Source organism: Staurois parvus, unplaced genomic scaffold, assembly GCF_062004578.1.
Source record: "Staurois parvus isolate SC_StPar_1 unplaced genomic scaffold, SC_StPar_1.0 ptg000006l, whole genome shotgun sequence".
Lineage (NCBI taxonomy): Eukaryota > Metazoa > Chordata > Amphibia > Anura > Ranidae > Staurois > Staurois parvus.
This window is the reverse complement of record NW_028317802.1, coordinates 8,228,912-8,250,377: the sequence shown is the minus strand read 5'-3', so window position 1 is coordinate 8,250,377 and position 21,466 is coordinate 8,228,912. Positions and strand designations below refer to the sequence as shown.

General features: G+C 41.2%; 1 protein-coding gene across 2 annotated transcripts in view; it reads right to left on the bottom strand.

Moving 5' to 3' along the window:
• The window catches only part of ARAP3 (ArfGAP with RhoGAP domain, ankyrin repeat and PH domain 3), a 215,320-nt gene that overhangs the window by 58,811 nt on the left and 135,043 nt on the right, over window positions 1-21,466 (bottom strand). For both annotated transcript variants that reach the window (XM_089653498.1, XM_089653443.1), the window contains exons 9-14: window positions 20,868-21,055; window positions 16,083-16,189; window positions 13,807-14,006; window positions 11,538-11,623; window positions 9,386-9,568; window positions 7,876-8,026 (exon numbers count right to left, since the gene is read on the bottom strand). In XM_089653498.1, the coding sequence (XP_089509624.1) occupies window positions 7,876-8,026; window positions 9,386-9,568; window positions 11,538-11,623; window positions 13,807-14,006; window positions 16,083-16,189; window positions 20,868-21,055 (915 nt within the window). The remainder of the gene's footprint in view (window positions 1-7,875; window positions 8,027-9,385; window positions 9,569-11,537; window positions 11,624-13,806; window positions 14,007-16,082; window positions 16,190-20,867; window positions 21,056-21,466) is intronic.

The following is a 21,466-nucleotide window of genomic DNA, read 5'->3' as shown; positions in this document are numbered from 1 at the left end:
GCGATGTGCATGAGAGCAGCGGCTCTCCTGGGTCTCTCCCTCCTCATTGCCTCCTGTTGCTGTCAATCACTGTCAGTGAGGAGGGAGCATTGGACGGGGGCCGAGCCGCACTCTGTGTCTCACAGACACACAGAGGTGGCAAGGGAGCAAGCATGCATGAGTGCCCCCAGAGCAAGCGGCAGGGGACCTGAGAAGAGGAGGACTAGGGCTGCTCTGTGCAAAACCATTGCACAGAGCAGATAAATATGACATGTTTGTTATTTTTAAAACTGAACCTTTAGTATCACTTTAAATCAATAGTTTTTTATGTATTTTTTAAAATCTTATTCAGGGAACACATCCCCGCATCTCCTGTATTCTTGCCTAAGCAAGAATGACATATGCATTACCCACAGCCTTCTGGAATATTCATGTCATGCATGCCAAGAGATCAAAGGGTATTCTACTGCACATGCACCACACCATCAGGGTGACCAGCTGTCTTTTCCTAGCTCTTTAACGTGTGGAAATGCATGTGTGTCATCAGGGGCCAACTGCAAGAACTTGGAAAAGACAGCTGGCCTCCTGAAGACGTCAAAAAGATGGCGGAGTAGGACTCATTGTGCTGCAGTGGTAAAGCAGATTCCTACAGAACACAAATGGATCATTAGGTGTGACCATTTTTTTTGTGGATAACATAGCTACAGTGATAAGGGATGGGTGTATAGAAGGGAGGGGTGAAGTTCATGTTTAATCGACCACTGGAAATCATGTGTATTCTATGCTGAAATGCAAGTCTGGGCTAGAGAGAAGGCTAGTTACAGGGCAGGGGTTGGGTGGATTTTATGTAGATTTGTATACTCCTCCAGGTAATAGAGGCTGTTGAGGAATCTGCAAATTCCAGAGGAAAGGTAGAATATGGACCATATTTGTGTTGGGAGCAGGTACTAAAGTTTTTAGTTTCCTACTCAAGAGATTTTATCCTGAAACAATATTTTATGGTTGCATTTCATACATAATTTCGACTCTCTCTTATTTCCTTTAGATATTAAACCTGTTTTGTGTTCATTCTTTTCAACAATAAAATGGCATTATAAATCACTGGTGTGCTGTTCCTCACTGCTCTTGAGAATAGTGTGAGTCATTTTTATGAATCAGATTGAGGGCAGTCAGTGTTATAGTGTATTCATGCAGATCACATGCCATTGAAACCCCCCTTCGGGCAGCACGTGGTTTGTTACAATGAGCTCTTGTTTGCAGTGGAATTAAACGTTAAGGGGAATTTATAGCCACGGCTTATTTGCCTTATATGGACAGGAAACACATCAACATAATTAATTGTAGGCTGACAATAAGTCTTTTCTATGAGATGGGTAATAACAGACTTTCCTATACTCATGCTGTATAAATGTGGGGAGTACCTTGTGCTTCAAGCTCCAGCACACCATACATAGACCCTACCTTGTGTTTTGTTAAAGGTCTATCTGTCCAATGTGTCATTTAAATTTTCCTGTCCAATTACAATTGTCATTGGGACACAAAGTATGGTTAATAAATTATTTAGGTTTAATCTCCCTAGTGGGGGCACAGACAGCAGTAAACACCTGACAAAGATACTGATATTTTCACACCCCATCCAAAATAAAAAAAAAAAGTTTTGGTGGAGTCCACTTAAAAGGACAGCAACCCTAATCACAAAAGAAAACGGCTTTAGTTTAAAAAGCTGTTAATATTTGTAAATATAATATTCCCAAAAACGTATGAACATGTTTCTACAAAGAAAATTTTACATGTTTATAACTTTGCTGGACAATCCATTTGTCAGCAGCAGTTTTATGGTAAAGAAGGCTAATAAAGCTGGGTTCACACTAAAGCTTTAAAAAATAAACTGAGGTAAAATGAGCAAAATACATAAAAATAGTGTTAAAATTCAGGGTTGCAAGCCCTGTCATTCTTTTCGAAGGGAAGAAGTCACAGGAAGTGACGAAACGTGTCATAACGGGGCTACCACGGTACCAGGAGGGTGTCCATACACACAAGGGCTTGGTAACAGTTACATCTTTTTAAATAGACATTATTGGAGTTTGCTAGCTGTGATTTGAAGTGGTGCACTACTGTCTATTTGTGCACTAGAATTGTAAGCACATATTTTATTGGTTTAATAAATATATAGTGGTTTTAAATGGTAAAACAGTATGTACAGTTTCTTGTCTTATCTGAGCTAACACGCAAGAGTGGGGCGATCAAATACTTTGACAGAAGCCAACACAAGCATAGAAAGGAGGAGTAGTTTCGATAACCAAATAGACCCCTTGAAGGGGAAGGCGTATGGTGACCTACGTACATACAGGTCATAAACTAAGGTGAGAGCTGTGATTGATAGGTGGTGGGAATCAATGAAGATTTTGTCACTTCCTAATTTTGTACAAGGATTGGAACAGTAGTTTGGAGAATTTTCAGTTGGACTGTGGGGACGTCACTGAACACAGAGTATTTCACAAGGGAAGGTTTATTGTTTGGATGAATTTTACTTTTTATTATGTACATTGATGTGATATGGAATATAGAATTTTATACTAGTAGAAGCAATACAGGAATTGTACAATTGATTAAGTTGTTTATCACAGTGGTGGTGTTAACTTTTTGGATATATAGTAGGTACTATAAGATCGGGTTGTATAATATTCACACCATCAGAAGGTTTGATGAATAATTATGTATTAATGTAGTGCAGCATCTCAGGTTAATATTCATTTTGTGGGATCACATATGGTGCGTTGCAGCAACACTAATATACACACAAGTTTATTTGGTGTTTATATAGAGGATGTTTGAGAATTTAACACTTTTCATTGCACATAAAAAAAATTGTTTTCAGAGTTCTCTAGCAGTGACTTGTGTTTATCCAGTGCGGAAAAACACAGGCCACAGCACATAGTGTGAATAAGCCCCAAACATGTCAGACACAGTAATCAGAATTTGTTTAATAATATTAAAAACCTTATTTATTAGAAAAACAAAAATACACAATTGATCATGCAAGTAAGCAGGTGTAGCCCTAGCATTCGTTCATCACGATCGTGCAATTCCCATTGCACTGAGAATTTTAGCCATACTTGTATGATCAACTATCTATTACCATTGGTGGATGCGTTTACTGTGACATATGCTGCGTGTGTGTTTAATACTTTTGTAACTATTATTACTTTAATTTTTTAACAAATCATTTAATCAATTTTTCAAACTGAAACCTTTTTTTTTCTTATATCATTTCTCAAAAACCCATATATGAGCTGCACCCATATACAGCTGTGTTCAAAATAATAGTAGTCAGACATCACTAACCTGGTCAATCACTGTTTTTGGTAGAAAGTATATTTCTACATTGCAAATAATTTACTAGCAGGTGTAGTAGAGTAATAGAAATCCAACAGACCCAAAAGTCATGTCATGCATGCTGCTGATTCTGTGTAACTGAATCACTAATTGAAAGGGGCATGTTCAAAATAATAGCAGTGTGGAGTTCTATTAGTGAGGTCATTCATTCTTTGAAAAACAGGTGGCAATTATTGCCCTTATTTAAGGAAGGAAGGCAGCAAATGTTGCACATGCTGGTTACAGTGTATTTCTCTCTGAAATTCTGAGGAAAATGGGTTGTTCCAGACATTGTTCAGAAGAACAGCGTATCTTGATTAAAAAGTTGATTGGAGAGGGGAAAACATATAAAGAAGTGCAGAAAATGATAGGCTGCTCAGCTAAAATGATCGCAAATGCTTTAAAATGGCAACCAAAACCTGAAACACATGGTAGAAAGCGAAAAACTACCATTCAAATGGATAGAAAAATAGCCAAAATGGCAAGGACTCAGCCAACAATCAGCTCCAGGAAGATCTAAAGTTACCTGTGAGTACTGTTACAATTAGAAGACGCCTATGTGAAGCCAAGCTATCTGCAAGAAGCCCCCGCAAAGTCCCACTGTTGAAAAAAAGACGTGCCGAAGAGGTTACAATTTGCCAAAGAGCACATTGACTGGCCTAAAGAGAAATGGCGCAACATTTTGTGGACTGATGAAAGTAAGATTGTTCTTTTTTGGGTCTAGTGGTCAGAGACAGTTTGTCAGACGACCCCCAAACCCTGAATTCAAGCCACAGTACACTGTGAAGACAGTGAAGCATGGTTGCACAAGCATCATGATATGGGGATGTTTCTCATACTACGGTGTTGGGCCCATTTATCGCATACCAGGGATCATGGATCAGTTTGAATACATCAGAATACTTGAAGAGGTCATGCTGCCGTATGCTGAAGAGGAAATGCCCTTGAAATGGGTGTTCCAACAAGACAACGACCCCAAACACACCAGTAAACGTGCAACATCTTGGTTCCAGACCAACAAGATTGACGTTATGGAGTGGCCAACCCAATCTCCGGATCTTAATCCAATAGAAAACGTGTGGGGTGACATCAAAAATACAGTTTCTGAGGCAAAAACAAGAAATAGAGAAGAACTGTGGAATGTAGTCCAATCATCCTGGGCTGGAATACCTGTTCACAGGTGCCAGAAGTTGGTTGACTCCATGCAACACAGATGTATAGCAGTTCTCAGAAACAGTGCTTATACAACTAAATATTAATTAAGTGATTCAAAGGAAAGCAAAATCTTCAAACATTTTTCAGTTTATATAGTGAATGTTTGAGTTTGTAAAGAAGAATACAAACACTGCTATTTTTTTGAACAGTCTAATATTCACTTTTCTTCAATTCTTTTAGAGGAACAACACAAATTTGATATATTTTTCTTCATGTTTTGATTTGGAATAGAATGTGTAGTGTTCCCAATGCATTTGTGTGTATGGAAATAAAAGCTATTAGAAGGACTTTGAGCTTTATTCACTTTTTTCAACACACTGCTATTATTTTGAACACAACTGTATAAGCTAAAACATCCTTTTTATATGAGCCCAACAAGACCTGTCTTTAATTATCTTTCTGTAGACTAAATTGTCTTGATTTCAGTTTCATATATTAGTCCAGGGGTGGGCAAACTTTTTGACTTGTGGGCCGCAATGGGTTCATATATTGGACCCGGGGGCCGGACCAAGAGTAGATGAATGATGTGTATGTGTCATCCATAGTAAGTATAGTAATATTCCCCCATAGTAAGCATAGTAATTAATCCCCCATATAGTAACTCATCCCCCATAGTAATTCATCCCCCATATAGTAATTAATCCCCCATATAGTAATTCATCCCCCATAGTAATTCATCCCCCATATAGTAATTCATCCCCCATATAGTAATTCATCCCCCATAGTAATTCATCCCCCATAGTAATTCATCCCCCATATAGTAATTCATCCCCCATAGTAATTCATCCCCCATATAGTAATTAATCCCCCATATAGTAATTCATCCCCCATAGTAATTCATCCCCCATAGTAATTCATCCCCCCTATAGTAATTCATCCCCCATAGTAATTCATCCCCCCTATAGTAATTCATCCCCCCTATAGTAATTCATCCCCCATATAGTAATTCATCCCCCATAGTAATTCATCCCCCATAGTAATTCATCCCCCATAGTAATTCATCCCCCATATAGTAATTCATCCCCCATATAGTAATTAATCCCCCATATAGTAATTCATCCCCCATAGTAATTCATTCCCCATATAGTAATTCATCCCCCATATAGTAATTCATCCCCCCTATAGTAATTCATCCCCCATATAGTAATTCATCCCCCATATTAATTCATCCCCCATATTAAGTCCCCAAGTCCCCCCTGTGTCAATTCACTTACCTTTGCTCCGCGTGTTCCCGTGCCATTCCGGTGTAGCATAAAAATCTGTCTCCTATGAGGATCTGTCCCCCTCGACGTATCTGCGCATGTGCCAGTTTCAGGCATCAGCAGCCGATCGGCGATCTCTGGCACATGCGCAGATACGTCGAGGGGGACAGATCCTCATAGGAGACAGATTTTCATGCTACACCGGTCTTCAGGGCGGACTGTGAGAGGAGCCTAGCTCCGCGGGCCGGATTAAAAGGTCCGCCGGGCCGTATACGGCCCGCGGGCCGTAGTTTGCCCATTGCTGTATTAGTCAGTTGATCTCTTACTCATGGTTCTAATATGAGGCCACAGTTTCCTTTGGAAATCAAGATATTAATTTTGAAGGATATTAATCACCCACAAGAATGATATATAGTAAGAAAATACTTTTTCATCATAAATGAAGTGCCCAGGCAGCAAGTAACTACACTGTATCAGGTCTTTAGTTGTCAGAGAATAGGTGTAGAAACTCTTCTTCCCCCCGACCAACCCCGCCAATCGCGGGGGAAAATTAGTGATGAAGCGCATTGTACGGTCCATGTCATAGGGTGGATGTGGCCAAACTGCACAAACAGGGGGCGGGGAAGGGGGGGTCTTAAAGGTGCATTGTTAAATAAAACCAAGAGTGCGTTTAGCACACAAAGTGGAAGGGGTTGGGAGTGCGCAGCACACAGAATGCAGAGTTCAGGAGTGCAGTATGCACAGAGTGCCACATTCAGGAGTGCATATCTCATAGGCCAGTTTACAACCAAAAATATTCTCCCCCAGTTTCTCACAATACCCTCTCCTTCTGCCTAGTGCAGAGCTTTCTCCCAAACTTCCCCATAACAAACACCGAACTGCTGAATTACATACTCTTGACCACTGTGCTGTCCCTCCCTATCAAGTAAAAATCTTCCCCAGTGGAAATGTTTTCCCCCAAAAAAGCAACACCCATCATTTACCTCTGCAATCCTCACCCACAGTTGAACTGTGCAACCCTCTTTCACAGCTCACCTCTGCACCTCCCACCCACAGCTCAGTTCTGCACCTCCCATCCACAGCTCACCTCTCCCTCATCCAAAGCTCACCTCTGTACCCCTGTCCAAAGCTCACCTCTGCACCTCCCATCCACAATTATCCTCTGCACCTCCTGTCCATGGCTCACCTCTGCACTCCACTGTCCATAACTCACCTCTGAAACCCCATCTAAAGCTCACTTATGCACCTTCTACCACAGGTCAATTCGGCACTTCCCGTCCACAGCTCACCTCTTTCCCATCCAAAGCTCACCTCTGCACCCCTGTCCAAAGCTCATCTTTACACTCCAGTACACAGTTGACCTCTGCGCTCCGCAACTTACTTCTGAACCCCCATCAAAAGCTCACCTTTGAACTCCTGTCCAAAGCTCACCTGTACACTTCCCATTCACAAATCACCTCTATACCACTGTCCACAACTCATCTCTGCACCTCTTCATTTGTAATTCCATTCCATTCCCCCCATTGGCCAGATAGAGACTGAAATGTACATGCAGCACAGCACCATGCCTGCCCCCCTCCTGCTCATAAACACACTGCTCTTTTTTTGCTCTGCCCAGAGTGAAGGGTCAGAAGGGTCAAAGAGGGTTCTGTGGGAGCTGTGCTGTGGAGCGGTGCACTGTCACTAGCAAACATGGAAGCTGGGCTTCTGTGTTTTCAAGTGACAATATAGAGTGGTGAGTTCAGGGCTGATCACAGAGGTGGAAGAACTCAGTTCTGCCATGTTCCAACACAAAAAAAACATACTGCATACTAAGTAATATATATAAAATACAAAACTGAATCAACTGTTGGTCTTTTTACATGCAAGGTAACTTTAAAAAACAAGAAAATATCTTTTCTATGTCTTATGCTAGGTTAAACTATCTTGGATTTAAATTATGCCATCCTGGTGAGTTAGCTGCCTCCGGGTTTAGTCAAATGAGCAAGCCAGACATTATGTAGAGAACATGCAGCTTGATTGATTGAGTTTAACTTTTGGTAAAGTTGCTTTTAAGAGGATTTTTTAAAATGTTAGAAAAAAAATACAGAAAATATATAATTACTGTTGAGGCTGTAGGAGCTTGCCCTCCAGTTGTCTGCTGAGCTGGAAGAAAGGGTAGGGCTCTCAAATGGCTCAGCTAAAGACTCAGCATCAGAGAAGAACTGCATGACCGTCTTTAGCAGATTTGGTCCTGAAACAGCACCAGAAAGCACCTGAAAAATACAATTATCCATATGAATCAGGAATTACACAAAAAAAGTTTTTGTTTTTGCAAAAAAGTATTAAAAAAAAAAAATTACCCAGCATTCCAAACTAGATTTATAACATTTTGGTTTTTTTTAGTATAGGTTGCTATATATAACCTACAGTACATGGCTGTTTGCCCCAACCTGAAATTCACATGAGTACTGATGTGATGGCTATGTAAAATTTTACATGTGCTATTCAAAAAAATCTCTGAAGAAACTGCAGGAAGGCTCAGTATTATGTATTTTAACATGTGTTGTCTTGATGTGCATGCTTTGAGATATGTTGCATTGACATTCTGAAAGACTCTTTAAATTTACTTGAATGGTAAAACGTAGGCTAATGAGCCCTTTGTCTAGCACTCGGCAAAACCCAACATGCTGGCATGAGCAACTCTATTGAAAACAATTAATTTTCTTATGTCCACACATCTTGCCTGCATTGGAGAATGAAGGAAAATGCATTAAGTCATATCTGGTGTGAATGAGACCTCGATTTTCCACTGCAGAGGAAGTAAGGATTCATCGACAGGTTCTTCTGGATATCCTGCCTAGTTTTGACCTATGGAAGGATGGGGGGGTGTAAAAAATGAGTGGTTGAGCCACATTTCTGCCACCCGCCAATCGCCTCCCCCCCCCCTTAAGCTGCAATAGGCAGCTGACAGGGGTGTTTACATGCCACAGCTGCAATGCTTCACTGCCCTGGCAATATTAACACGATATGTATTAACATCAACAGATCACTGCTATAGTAATATTGTTCTGTCTGAAAGCCAGTAATAGATCACTATTAGAAGAGTTTATTGGTGCACAGCTACAAGGGGGGGGTCTAGATCAGGTCTCCTCTCACCAGATTCAGAGCATCCAGAAGAAAAAAAAGTGTATCAAAAATGGCACTCTTCAATCTGGTGGCAGCTGCATTGAATGGCAGGCAATGCAGGGCCCTCCTATCCCTCTTGTATTGAACTGTATTGTTGCTGTGTGTATTGAACTGTATTGTTGCTGTATTGTCTCCTGTTATATTGTAAAGAGATGAGCAAACTGTTGGAGCTATATAAATCCTGTATAATAATGTATGTTTTTACATTACGAGTGTTTTTTTAAACTCAGCGTCATTTTGATACATTCATTATTGTATTACTAGGATTATACAATGTAAATTTACAGTAAGTGTATGATTGTAAAACTTTGTTTCTTTTGTTCACCTTCAATGTATCATAAGTAAAGAATTTCAAGAGTTTTTTAGGTACTTTTCACACATAGAAATACAAATTTTACAGAAATGATTTTCCAACATGCATGCTTGACATTTACAGTGTACTTTACCTTGAGGATTTCCTCTTGTGTGCTGTAGTTGGGATGTGGACCTCTATATTTCCCATCTCTGTACTTGTGTGCTATAAAGTCTCGTCTTTGTTCAATACTGTCTTCTGGATGGAGAATCTCTGATGGTGGCAACCGTGCAGCCCAGAAGCGGTTTGCTCGATCATTACCCAGGATAATAAATAGCTGCAAGTGTTAATATATTTTCAATTATAATTATTTTCTGTTTACTATTGCTTCCCCTGTGATATGCCATAAACGGGACTTTCGGAAGCACATAAGCAGTGTTTCCCTCCTGCCTGAACAGGGACAATCTTATGTCCCATACGTCCCAAGTACGACTGAAAGTAAAGTGGACCATAATACATTGAGACACAGCCAGATCACTAATGTCAGGCATTTTGATGCCCAGCTTTTGTCTGAAGCTGTCCATAGACATAATAAAAGAGTCAAACATGCTTGTACAGTGGATTTGTGGTCAGTTTTTCTTGTACAGAGAACTTGAAACATAATTTCTTCTCCACAAAAACACTTGTTTAGGACTGTTGTGCACTGTCATACAGACACTGGATTGTTACTAAGAAACAAGACTATCACGACCAAAAGCTAATGTGTATAGGCACCTTTATAATAAACCTCAACTGAAGGTGTTCATTTTTTTATTCCTGATGATGTAATGTTCCTTCTTTCCACTACAAAGTGTAGCACCCTCTTAGGAAAGCTAGGGGAGCTAGTTAATTATTTTTTAGTTAGAGACTGAATAGCAGCCTGGTGTAATAGCCAGAGGGGTCATATTTGGGTCAGGACTGAGAGGCTCTGCAGATCAGCTCACTGATATCCCCCCTGATCTGGAGACTTGGAGAAGTCTCTATAACCCAGTGGGCAGGGGTGAAGAGGAGCTGCTCTCATGGGATCCTGACTAATCTCAAGCATGGAGCTTTGCATGGGGTCAGGGCAGCCCTTAAGAGTGACCGAGCCTGCTCAGTAGCAGGAGAGTTCGGGTAGAAGATGGAGTGAGCAGGATGGAGTGTGGAGTCTGAGAGGGGGTCCAGGAGAGGTGTCTACCTACAGGTGGTGGAGATGGAAGAAAGGATCTCTCAGCCTCATCATCTCCTGAGAGAGGACACCCTGGGAAGCAGGGAAGTAGCTAGCCCAGTGTAAGGCCTGAAGGCAGCCACAACCCACAAGCTTGCAGGAGAAGACTGATTGTGTAATCCCACGCCCCCAGATAAGGGGAAAGGGCATTTGTGTGGGAAACCTGACTAGCCCCTGTCTGGGACTGCTGATCATAAGGAGGCAGATTCTGGGTCCTCTTGCCCAGGGATTCCCTTAGGCAGCTGATTGAAGAGGAGATTTCATCTAGGGTCTGAGGTGGTACACCAGGAGAGGCTGGATAGCTCTCCAAGAAGAGAAAACCCTTCTGAAGACTTGTACATAGTTCCAGGACATTGTCCTCAGTTCAACAGTTCCTTGGGCATCCCATGTATCCCTCATCCATATCCAAGTTTAAATCTCCTAATAAAACTCTAAATAAACAAGTTCAATGACTGTTTACCGTCTCTGGAGTGCAGGGCTGGAAGGAAATGCCTGTTGCCAGGCTGTGCAGGACTATAGGGGGACCCAGATCTCTAGCGACTCCTAAGAGGGTAGTGGTACACAAGGACACAGATACAAACACTTTAGTTCTGGGTATATTGCAGTCACTCTCCTCATTTCCAAATAAAATGCACTCCTCTTTATCACGTGCTAGTGGTTGTAACAGCCTGTCAGTACAGCAACTGACAAAGGTTCATCTTGTTGGTGCCTGCAGATGAAGCTGTGGCTGCTTTGGGATGGAGATAATAATTGGTTAAGATCCAAAACCAGTTCTGATCTTTATTGTTTTCCCCTGATATGATGCTGCTAACAGCTCCCCTCCTCTTTCTGTTGCTCCTATTTTTACATACACTTGTAAAGTCACTTGTAGAGTCAGTCATAAACAGTTATATGCAGACATCTGGATGATCTTGCTCGCATGAATGACTGACTTCTCAGTTTTACAGACAAGTTAAAATTGGCACAGACAGACAATTAGGAATATCAGAGTAGATCCACAATGCATTACTATTTAACAGCAGTAAATATGATTAGATCTGCAGACTGAGTTGAGTCATACCTGTACAATTTCATTGCTCCAGATGCTGATGTCTAGTTTTAGACTCTGCACTTTAGAGATGCTTGTTCCCAGACTTCTGTGTTGACCTGTACAGCAAAGACAAGCATGCTAGTGATTTGTCAGCTGCACACTCCTGTGTGTTTTTTTCTTGCATTTTCAAGTATGCGGGGGTGCCATTAAGTGCACCTGCCTCTGCCTGCAATTGTAGGAACATGTGATTTACATGCATTCACACACCTGCATCAGGGTGAACCTACTCCTATTGGATAAGATCTGGTGATTGGCCTACCATCTACCAAGATTTATCTGAGCTGGCCACATTTTTCCAGTCTTCAATGGTCCAGTTTTGCTGGGTCCGTGCCCCCTTCAGCCTCAGTTTTCTGTTCTTGACTGGCAATTGTGGAACTGGAAGTGATCTGAAGTTGTAGCCCAGGGGTGCTCAACCTTTTGAAGAGTGAGGGCCCCTTAAGTGATTTAGTAATTGGTCGCAGGCCTCTATGAAATTAAATGGATCAAAGTTTCTAAATTTTTATTTTGCATAGCATAATAGCACATTTTCTTCCTGCAGCCCCTGAATGCAGGGGGTAGGTAGATTAGGAGAAGCCAGCTTTCAGTGGTTGCAGGAGGAAAATGGAGAGGATCGGTTCCTGTATATGCCACCCCCGCTGCCCCTAGTGTCCAAGTGTAAAACAGAACATGACAGGGAGGCTGCACAGGCCCCCTGGAGTATTGGGCGGGGTCACCAAACTGCAAATGGAAACAAGCCCTTACTGTCCTGAGCCCCTTTAAGGTTGCTTTCACAGTGATTACCTGTGCATTACCCGCGCTTTGCCATAGGCTTCTAATATATTTTGCAGGTGTGGTGCACTTTCAGAAAGCGCACCAAACCCGCAGGATATATTAGAAGTCTATGGCTCACTACAGCTAACCCACAGGAAAGCAGTGCACCTGCGAACCAGTGTGAAATTTGCCTAATCCTTTTTTAAAAGTGCTAATATGCCCAAGGCAAATGTGCAGTGTATGTGCGATGTTTAATACATTTACCTTTTTCTCTTCCAGCTTCTGCTGGCATTGCTCTCCTGGCTGCTAGAAAGGTTCCAGGTAAAATGCACATGGTAGCATGGGACAGGAGCCGGTGCCATGGAGGAAGCACTGGCTTATGAGGCTCCTCCTTCCTCCACGGCCGCTTGCTTCCTCCGCTAGTGGTTTCATGCACTTTGATGGTCTGGGATGGCAGGTCGGCAACTTGCGATCTGGGCTTGCCCACTTGCCATCCCAGAGCATGAGGTCAAGGGGCACATCAGAGGGCCATGGGTTGAGTGCCCCTGTTGTAGCCCATCCACCCCAAGGTTCAAAGTGTTGTGCATTGTGAAATGCTTTCTGCTCACTACAGTTATAAAGAGTGGTCATCTGAGTTACCATAATCCCTCTGTCAGCTTAAACCAGTCTGGCCATTCTCCACCAATATCTCCTATCAACAAGTCAAGTGTACCAAAGATAGTGGCCACTAAGACAAGCAGGGATAGTAAATCTCCTCTGCAGGAGCACTGACAGCAATTAAAATCTGACAGAGGTTAAAACTCCTCGTTGCCATTCAAAACTAAAAAAGTATTAGGTTTACATACATTTTAGCTCCTGAGCTGAATCTGCATGATTTTATGCTCTGTCTTCCTGCTACATGATTGGCTAATAATTGCATGATTAAGCTGGTGTACAGCTGTTTCAATATATTGTTTGGTGACTGCAGTTTTTCTAGCATGCCCTTAGTTTTACTGCAGTTTTTCTGAATCTAAAGAGATGCTATAGTGGCAATGTCACAACACTTGAGATAAACATGAAATAGAGTAAAAGCTGAACCCCCCAATAAACAATTTTAAAAAGTTCAGCATTTCCATTGGAATATCTCATTTTAACCCCTTTAAAGTTCATAATTCCAAAGGCGTTACATACGATTCCTGATCATGTGATCACTATTATCGGCTGTCACAGGGATCACAATTGGCAGCCAATTCTAATTGCTCCCGATCATAACTGTGTGACCAGGAGCTGTCAGTGACAGCGTGGGCACTGTGCTGGAAGCTCCATGCCACCACATTTATGTATACCGTGGGAAGACATTAAATAAATAAATAATAAAAATGTGTATAGAAATGAAATAAAGTTTGCTAAACTCATAAAAGTATGTGTAGTTGGCCTTTACAAAATTGGAGCTTCACTGTCATTTAGGAACAAATAACAGATTTTGTATTATGTCATTACTAAAACCCACCTGCACATTGCTTGCATATGATTACACACAAGTTAATGGAGGCCCAGTCGGGATTGCAGGTTCGGCAATCTGCACATGACTTGTTGGCTTTGTTTGACCAGATCTTCTCAGCAACCTCATAGTCTGACAGGGACTCAGATATACATTCCAACAGGGCTTCCATCCATTCCTTCTTCTCCCTCTCTGAGTCTGCAGTGAAACTAGGAAACAATGGCATTTTGTAATAGAAAATATCATATATAAAAATATATATATACAATTTAAGATCCAAGCTGGCCAGTATTCCCTGCCCATTTTTTTGATAGTTTTCTATAGAGTGCCAAAAGATTGGAACCCCTGACTGTTTTTTATTGCTTTCTAGGGCTTCATTAGAGACATTTCCACTCACTTATAGTCCTGGTGATAACATTTTCACCAGGCAGAAAGTGAGGGAAAATATCTGACAGCAATAGCAACTTTTATTTAATAGTGCAGGAAAGGCTAAAACCCAAGTTAGCTTTTATTGTTGTATGTGTCAGACTTTTATCTTACACACTCTCTGGCTATACTGTTGTCCCTGGGGCAGTAAATGAGAGGAAATTTTTCTAAATGAGCCCCAGATACCAGAATTCTTCCCCGCTCTATCCACAATTAAAAAAATAGCTGGACATACACTTTAGAGCATACCTTAACCCAAGAACAAATAAGTTATCTACTGCAGCTTTCCAGTCCTTAGATGTGGTGAGCATACCTTAACCCAAGAACAAATAAGTTATCTACTGCAGCTTCCCAGTCCTTAGATGTGGTGAGAGCATTCGTTTTTTCAGGCTAATTAAATTTTCTGCAAGTAGAGAAAAATACCTATTGATACTGTCAGAAATTCAGTGCTCTTGTAACGTCCTGTGCACTGAATTGACAATCTTAATCAATGTTATTAGCCATTCCAACTACTTTGTATGAACTACAAAATACCTTCCGCACCTTTGAAATGGAGATGAGGGAAGGGGAGGTGTTTGTAGTCTAAATCAGGAGAGCAGCATAAGACGACATCCCTGTTCCTCTAGAGATACAATACAGTGAGTAAGCGTTGTCACCTTAGGACAGGAAGTGTGTTACTAGCAAGATTAAAGTGATATCTTTTTTTTAACATAAAAAACATGTCTATACTTACCTGCTCTGTGCAGTGATTTTGCATAAAGCAGCCCAGATCCTCCTCTTCTCGGGTCCCACGACTGTGCTCCTGGCCCCTCCCTCCTGTTGGGTGCTCCCACAGCAAGCAGCCTGCTGGGGGGGCACCCGAGCAGGCACGCTTCCGAGCCATGGCTCTGCGTGTCCATTCACTCATGGTGCCGCAGCTCGGCCCTGTCCCCTCCCTCTCCTGACTCACTGTTTGTGATTGACAGCAGTGGAAGCCAATTTATTCCATTGCTGCCTCAGCCAATCAGGAGTGAGAGTCCTTGGAGAACCGAGGCTCTCGCGGACATTGCTGGATTTGGATGGAGCTCAGGTAAGTGTTAGGGGGGCTACTATGCACATAAGGTTTTTTACCTTCATACATAGAATGCATGGAGGTAAAAAAAAATTAAGTCTTTGTAAACACTTTAACACCTGAAAGGCTAAAAAACCAGAAAAAATAAAAATATATTCAGACATCACATTTAAGAATGGGTAGGCTGCAATATGTTAGATTTTTATGTTTTTGAGTTTGTATAAGCTTTAAGCTTCTATGTGTGCTTTACAGTCACACATGCTAAATATACTAAGCCTAATCTGGCTGTTTTTTACAACTCTATAGCTACCAGGCATAGACATAGTAGGCTAAATGTTTGCAAACTTTTGTATTCAACACCTTTGTTTTTCACCTATTGTTAGAGTATCCTTGGTAAAAGTAACCTCACACAAAGGTCGATTTGGTAAGAATATTGAATAGTCGCACCACTTAAGCAGTAGGATTGCAAAATGTGTGTAGGCACCATAAAACCAACCATAGATTAATTGAATCTCAGTCAGTGTTTAGAGACCGGCAGAGATTTGATCCATCTATGGGCAGGCTGGTTGTAACCAAGTTGATCCATCGAAAGGCTTTGGATTGACTGTTGGATTTTTTTATGTGTGATTACTGCAGGTAGCTATAGCCGCTAGCAGTATTCATTGTGTTCTGCCAGCCAGAAAGGCTCCCTAACAGAAGAACACAGCGTGGGAGGAACTGACTGTGTTGGTGGGGGGATCGAGAGAATTTATTTCACAATAAACATGCAAATTTGATCACAGATATAAATGAAATATAATGTATTTACCTGAAGGTTTTATGCGGCGTGATCAACTCAAAGGTTTTGTTCCTTGCATCTCGGATAGTAGAGCCATTCATATCGATTATAAACATCCCAATGCCCATTTTAAAAAACTGCATGCAGGAACAGATAATCATTACATGGCTAATTTATAACTACAGTCAAATAAGGTTAGACACATTTTTTTTTAATCTTTTAGACCTCATGCACACAGAGCTTACAAAATGCCTCTTTTACAGCCATTTGGCTTTTTGTTTTTAGCCAGTAAAAGCGCCTCTATGTTAGCCTAGGTGTCTATGAACACATATGCCTTTACAGGAATATTAGCAGAGGAGCGTTTACAGGCTGAAAAAAAAACATCACATGACCGTTCAGGAGAGGAGCTTTTGGGCAGAAAAAACACTTGATGCGCCTAAACACATGTAAATGCACATAAACACTAGGCACGTTTCTGCATTAATGCATTCCAATGGCCAGAATAAATTATTATTTAGGCCAATGGAACCCATTAACACTCAAATGCATGATGCACCTAAACGCATTTCCAATATGCAACTTTAGGTGTGTTTTATTACCAGCATTTCTCCAACATGAGTTCTGGTATTTAGAGAAGAACAAATGCTCTGTATGCATGAACCCTAGTCATATTAAAACTCATTTTTTTTTTACTATTTTAGGAGAGCCCCATGAGCTCTGCAGAGCTATTCCGATATGTGAATTGTGCAGCAGAGTGGGGGGGGATTGGGTTTGAGGTCACAACATATAATTTGGAGTTTAACATAGACCCAGTCCTGATGCAGTGGGGTTCTGAAAGTGTTGCTCCCCACTGTACATATCAGAATAGCTTAATGGGGCAGTGGTGAATATATGCTGTTCTCATCAGATGACCTACACAGTATAATAAATTATATCAGGATGTGGTAGCTACTTCCAACCCAAGATTTTTCTTGTTCTCATCGCCAGTGGTGAAGCTAGGCATTTTTTCACCTGGGACAAAGACTCTGTTCATTAACCTCGCACCCCCCCCCCCCCCCCGCCCCCTCCCCATAGAGGACAGTACCAGTAGGGCAGTGGACAGCAGTTTTTTTTATTTGTATTATTTTCTTTTTAATATTATTTTCTGCTATTTTGTCATTATTTACATTTTTTAGGAGCTCTACTAGGGGTTTTGCTGATATATCAGGGGTCAAAACAGCCTTCCAGCTGTTGCCAAACTACACGTCCCATGAGGCATTGCGAGATTGACAGTTACAAGCATGATTCCCAAAGGCAGAGGCATGATGGGTAATTTTGCAACAGCTGGAGGGCCGCCAGTTTGACACCCCTGCTTTACAGCCTCAGCTGCACTGGACAGTGAATGATTGGGAAGTGCTCTGTGATGAGCAACTTCCTGTACACTCACTGGGGTTGATTTACTAAAAGTAAATATACTGTGCACTGCACCTGCAAGTGCACTTCAAGTGCACTGCAAGTGCACTTGCTTTATATCTGAGGGGAAGCTCTGAAATGACGGAAAGCTCTGTTGCTTTATTTCATCCGATCATGTGCAAGCAAAAATGCTGTTTTTTTTTTTTCTTTGCATGTTCCCCTCAGAACGTTTAGTGCAGTTACTTCCAGTCTATTTGCCTTTAGTAAATCAACCCCACTGTTTTCATTCACAAAAGAAAGGGGCTGGCAAATTACATATTTACTGGCCCCTTCCCCTGCTCTCCATCCTGAAATATCCCCTACAACAGCCGGTGGGAAAGAAGAGGAGGGGTGCCCAGGTACCCCTCCCCTCATCTCCAATTCAGCAGAGACCCCTTCCAAACCAGGAGACCCATACACTGGAGGGCACAGACTAAAGGGGGTACCCGGTATTGGAGGACAGAGTAAAGAGAGGGGCTATGTACTGAAGGACACAGAATAACAATTGACCCCTACACTGGAGAACAGAGATACCATAATGAAGGAATTATAGACACCCACAAATGAGAATACACATTAAAAGGAGACCCCCCATAATGGAGTAATTAATGCTGCCCTCTCATTGGAATTATAGTAACTTTGAACCATCCCTACAAAGTTCAATCATTAATGAAGACTTAGAAGTATTTAGGGGCCCCCATAATCAGAGATCCCCCCTCCTATTGCAAGGAGTAATCTGAGACACCCAACTGGAACTTCGAAAACCCCTCCACACACACACAGGCACATGCATACAGGGGAAATATTTAGAGATGCCCTACCACCTAGGAGTGCAGGGGGTGATCAGAGGAATACTGAATCCAGGAATACTGACCTTCCTCTAGGAGAAGGAGACCCCTTAATAGGAAGAGTGCATGGCGGTGAATAGAAGGGACCCCCTCTCATCCTCCTGGGAATATAGACAGACACAGGAAGATACAAGAATACAGGAACCACCCCTTCCAGTTAAAGGAGACCCCTGGATAGGAGGACTACAGAGGAGTGATGAGAGGACCCCTATGCAGTAGTACAGAAATTTCCTCCTTCCCCCTCCAGATAAAGAAGACCCCCAGCTAGGAGGGCAGGGGTGTGAAAAGAGGGGAACTATAAACTACAAAAACTTAGATTTATTATTATTTATTTATTATTAATCAATTATTTATTTATTATTATTTATAGCGGTACCTTGTTTTTTGGGGCAAGATCTGTTTTAAAGGAAAACTGTCATGCAAGGAGAATGCCATTGTTGACTTCCTTCTGCAGACAATCAATGCCTAGCTGTTTGCTATTTTGTTCTTGGTTACTGATGTAGAAAGAATATCCAACACTTTGTCCTAACTTTACTCCACAGACAATGCACAAAAGTCACTGTACTCATAGAACTAAAATTTTCTAAATACAAGTTATCACCAGTTAGCCCCACTCACGCTACTGTCACTTCAGTTTTATCTATGAAAAGGAAATAGTTGCTTCCCTTTTTGCTACCAAGAAAAAATAAGACATCACAATTCTTATGAATTCTTATGTAATATGCTTAAGGGTTGAGTTAATAAAATGTATGTTTTCATTTATTTGCCTATATTTTTTTTATATAAGCGCATTACCTCCTGAAGTTATGTTATCCTAAAATTTATCTAAAGTATTTTTTGTTGTTGTTTATAGAGTAGGGTATGTTAAAAACTTCAAGTCAGGCCAGGTTTCTTTTTTTTTTTTTTTTTTTTTTTAATTTAAATATTTATTAATAATTTTCACAGAAATAACAATAAACAATTTCATCTCAATCATCATAAATATACGATTATTTCTTATTATTTCAATTACCCCCCTCTTAAAACCTTGACCCCCCCCCCCACTCTGCATTTCCTTGACTTGTATCCAAAGCAAGCATATCCTACCCAATTTTTCTCTATAACGTTTTACTTTTCACTTTCTCATACTTATTACAAAATTTTCCCATTTTTCCCATTTCGCGAGATATATCTCCAGCTTATCTTCCTGTATATAATATGTCTTCTCCATCTCCCTAGTCCAGTTTACTCTCTCTATCCACTCCTCCTCTTTCGGTATTTCTTTTTTCTTCCAATATTTGGGGATCAGGCTTTTTGCTGTGTTCAAATAGTACCCTAAACCTAATTTCTTATATTTACTAACTGATATCTCTGAACTGTGTAACAGGCACAACCCAGGATCTAACCCGATGTTCATTTCAATGATGTTCTCTATTAAATATATTATTTTTTTCCAGAATATTTGAATCTTTGGACATTCCCACCAAATATGATAAACTGTCCCCACTTCCCCACACTCTCGCCAACACCACTGTGATTTCTCCGCACTTATCTTACCCTCCACACTCGGAACAATGTGCCATCTTGTCAAACATTTATAATTTAATTCTACATCCCTCAAACTTACATTTCCGTGAACTAATCTATTTATTTTCTTCTGTTTTCCTTCATCTAATACCACCCCCATATCTCTTTCCCAATTCACAATGTGCAATGGTTTAGTGTTTGTGTCTAGATCTGTGAGAATTCCATATACTTTAGCTATTCCATGTTTCCCATCACCCCGTGAATCCAACAACCTTTCAAACAAGTTCCAATCCTTTTTCGTTCTCAGGGGTTTTGGGAGATTTCCCCAAAAACGTTTTAATTGATAATAACGCCATTCATCTAGCCTAGTGAAGATATTTCAGGCCAGGTTTCTATTGCTTTCTTGGTGGGGAGATAAACCCTCTCTATTTGTCCTTATGACCACTGTCACCAGTACTGAAAATAAGTGATAAGCTGACATTTTGAATTTGCCAGGAGTCAGGAATATCTTACAAGGGGGCTATTTGTTACAATGCCAACTAAGAGAAATTGATTTTGAGAGATTGCCTCTCATTTCTCATTGTGTCAAGGAGTTTCAGCAACTAAGTTCTCCAAAGTTTTGGCTTAAAGTTGAATTCCAGGCTAGAACTAACTAAGCTCAAAACTGCTCCCACCCGCCTTTTAACACCTATACTAATTACCCTGTAAAAGGACCTACTCTCAGGGTGTCTTCAGGGGAGAGGAGAGACAGCAGACAATGGATGCCCCATAATGAGCTTATGGATGATGTCCCCTCCCAGGCAATTCATCCGTTGTCGGCGCTCTCTCCTCTCCACTGATGCCGGTCGCTGAAAAGATCATGTGACTGGACCGGAGCACCCTAAGAATAGATAGGTATATGCATCTTCCTTTTACAAGGTAATTAGTAAAAGGGTTAGAAGGTGGGTGGGAGCCATTTTAAGCTTAGTTCTAGCGTGGAATGTGACTTTAAGATGTACTTCAAAAGAGCATCTAATCTTACATCGCTTACCTGTTCATTTTTATGAATCCATAGTTGATCTGTAGTGAGAACGGCATAGATTTTTGACTTATAACCTTTGAGTTCTAGATAGCCGAATTTCTGACCGAACAGAAGACAACTTGAACGTGAGCGAGGATTAAACATGCGCTGTTCTTTCACCCTGTTCTGGATCGTTGAGCACCATTCACTCCTTTGAGCTAAGGAATTTACATATGGACATAGGTTAAATTATTTCTTAAAAGTTAAAACGTGCAGTTGCCGCTCAAGGCCCATCAGCCTTATGGCACTCTTCCCCCACCCCCATTTTTAATTATTTGCACTCAGTTACAACTACTAAAGGGCTTTTTTCTCGCTGCTATACCATGCTTCTGTCAGACTATTTAGAAAAGTACCCAAATAGGGCTAGTAGGCAGTGGGAGACAGATGTGTGGGCTTTTGAGGAAGACCAGTGGGAAGCTGCTCTGCAGTCTATCCATCTTAGCTCGCTGACGGTTTCTCACCGTATATATCACAACTGTATACTGTACTTAGGGCTCATTATACACCAGCTAAAATGTGTATTATGGGGCTACACCAGGACCCTCTTTGTGGCAGATGTAAGCGGGACC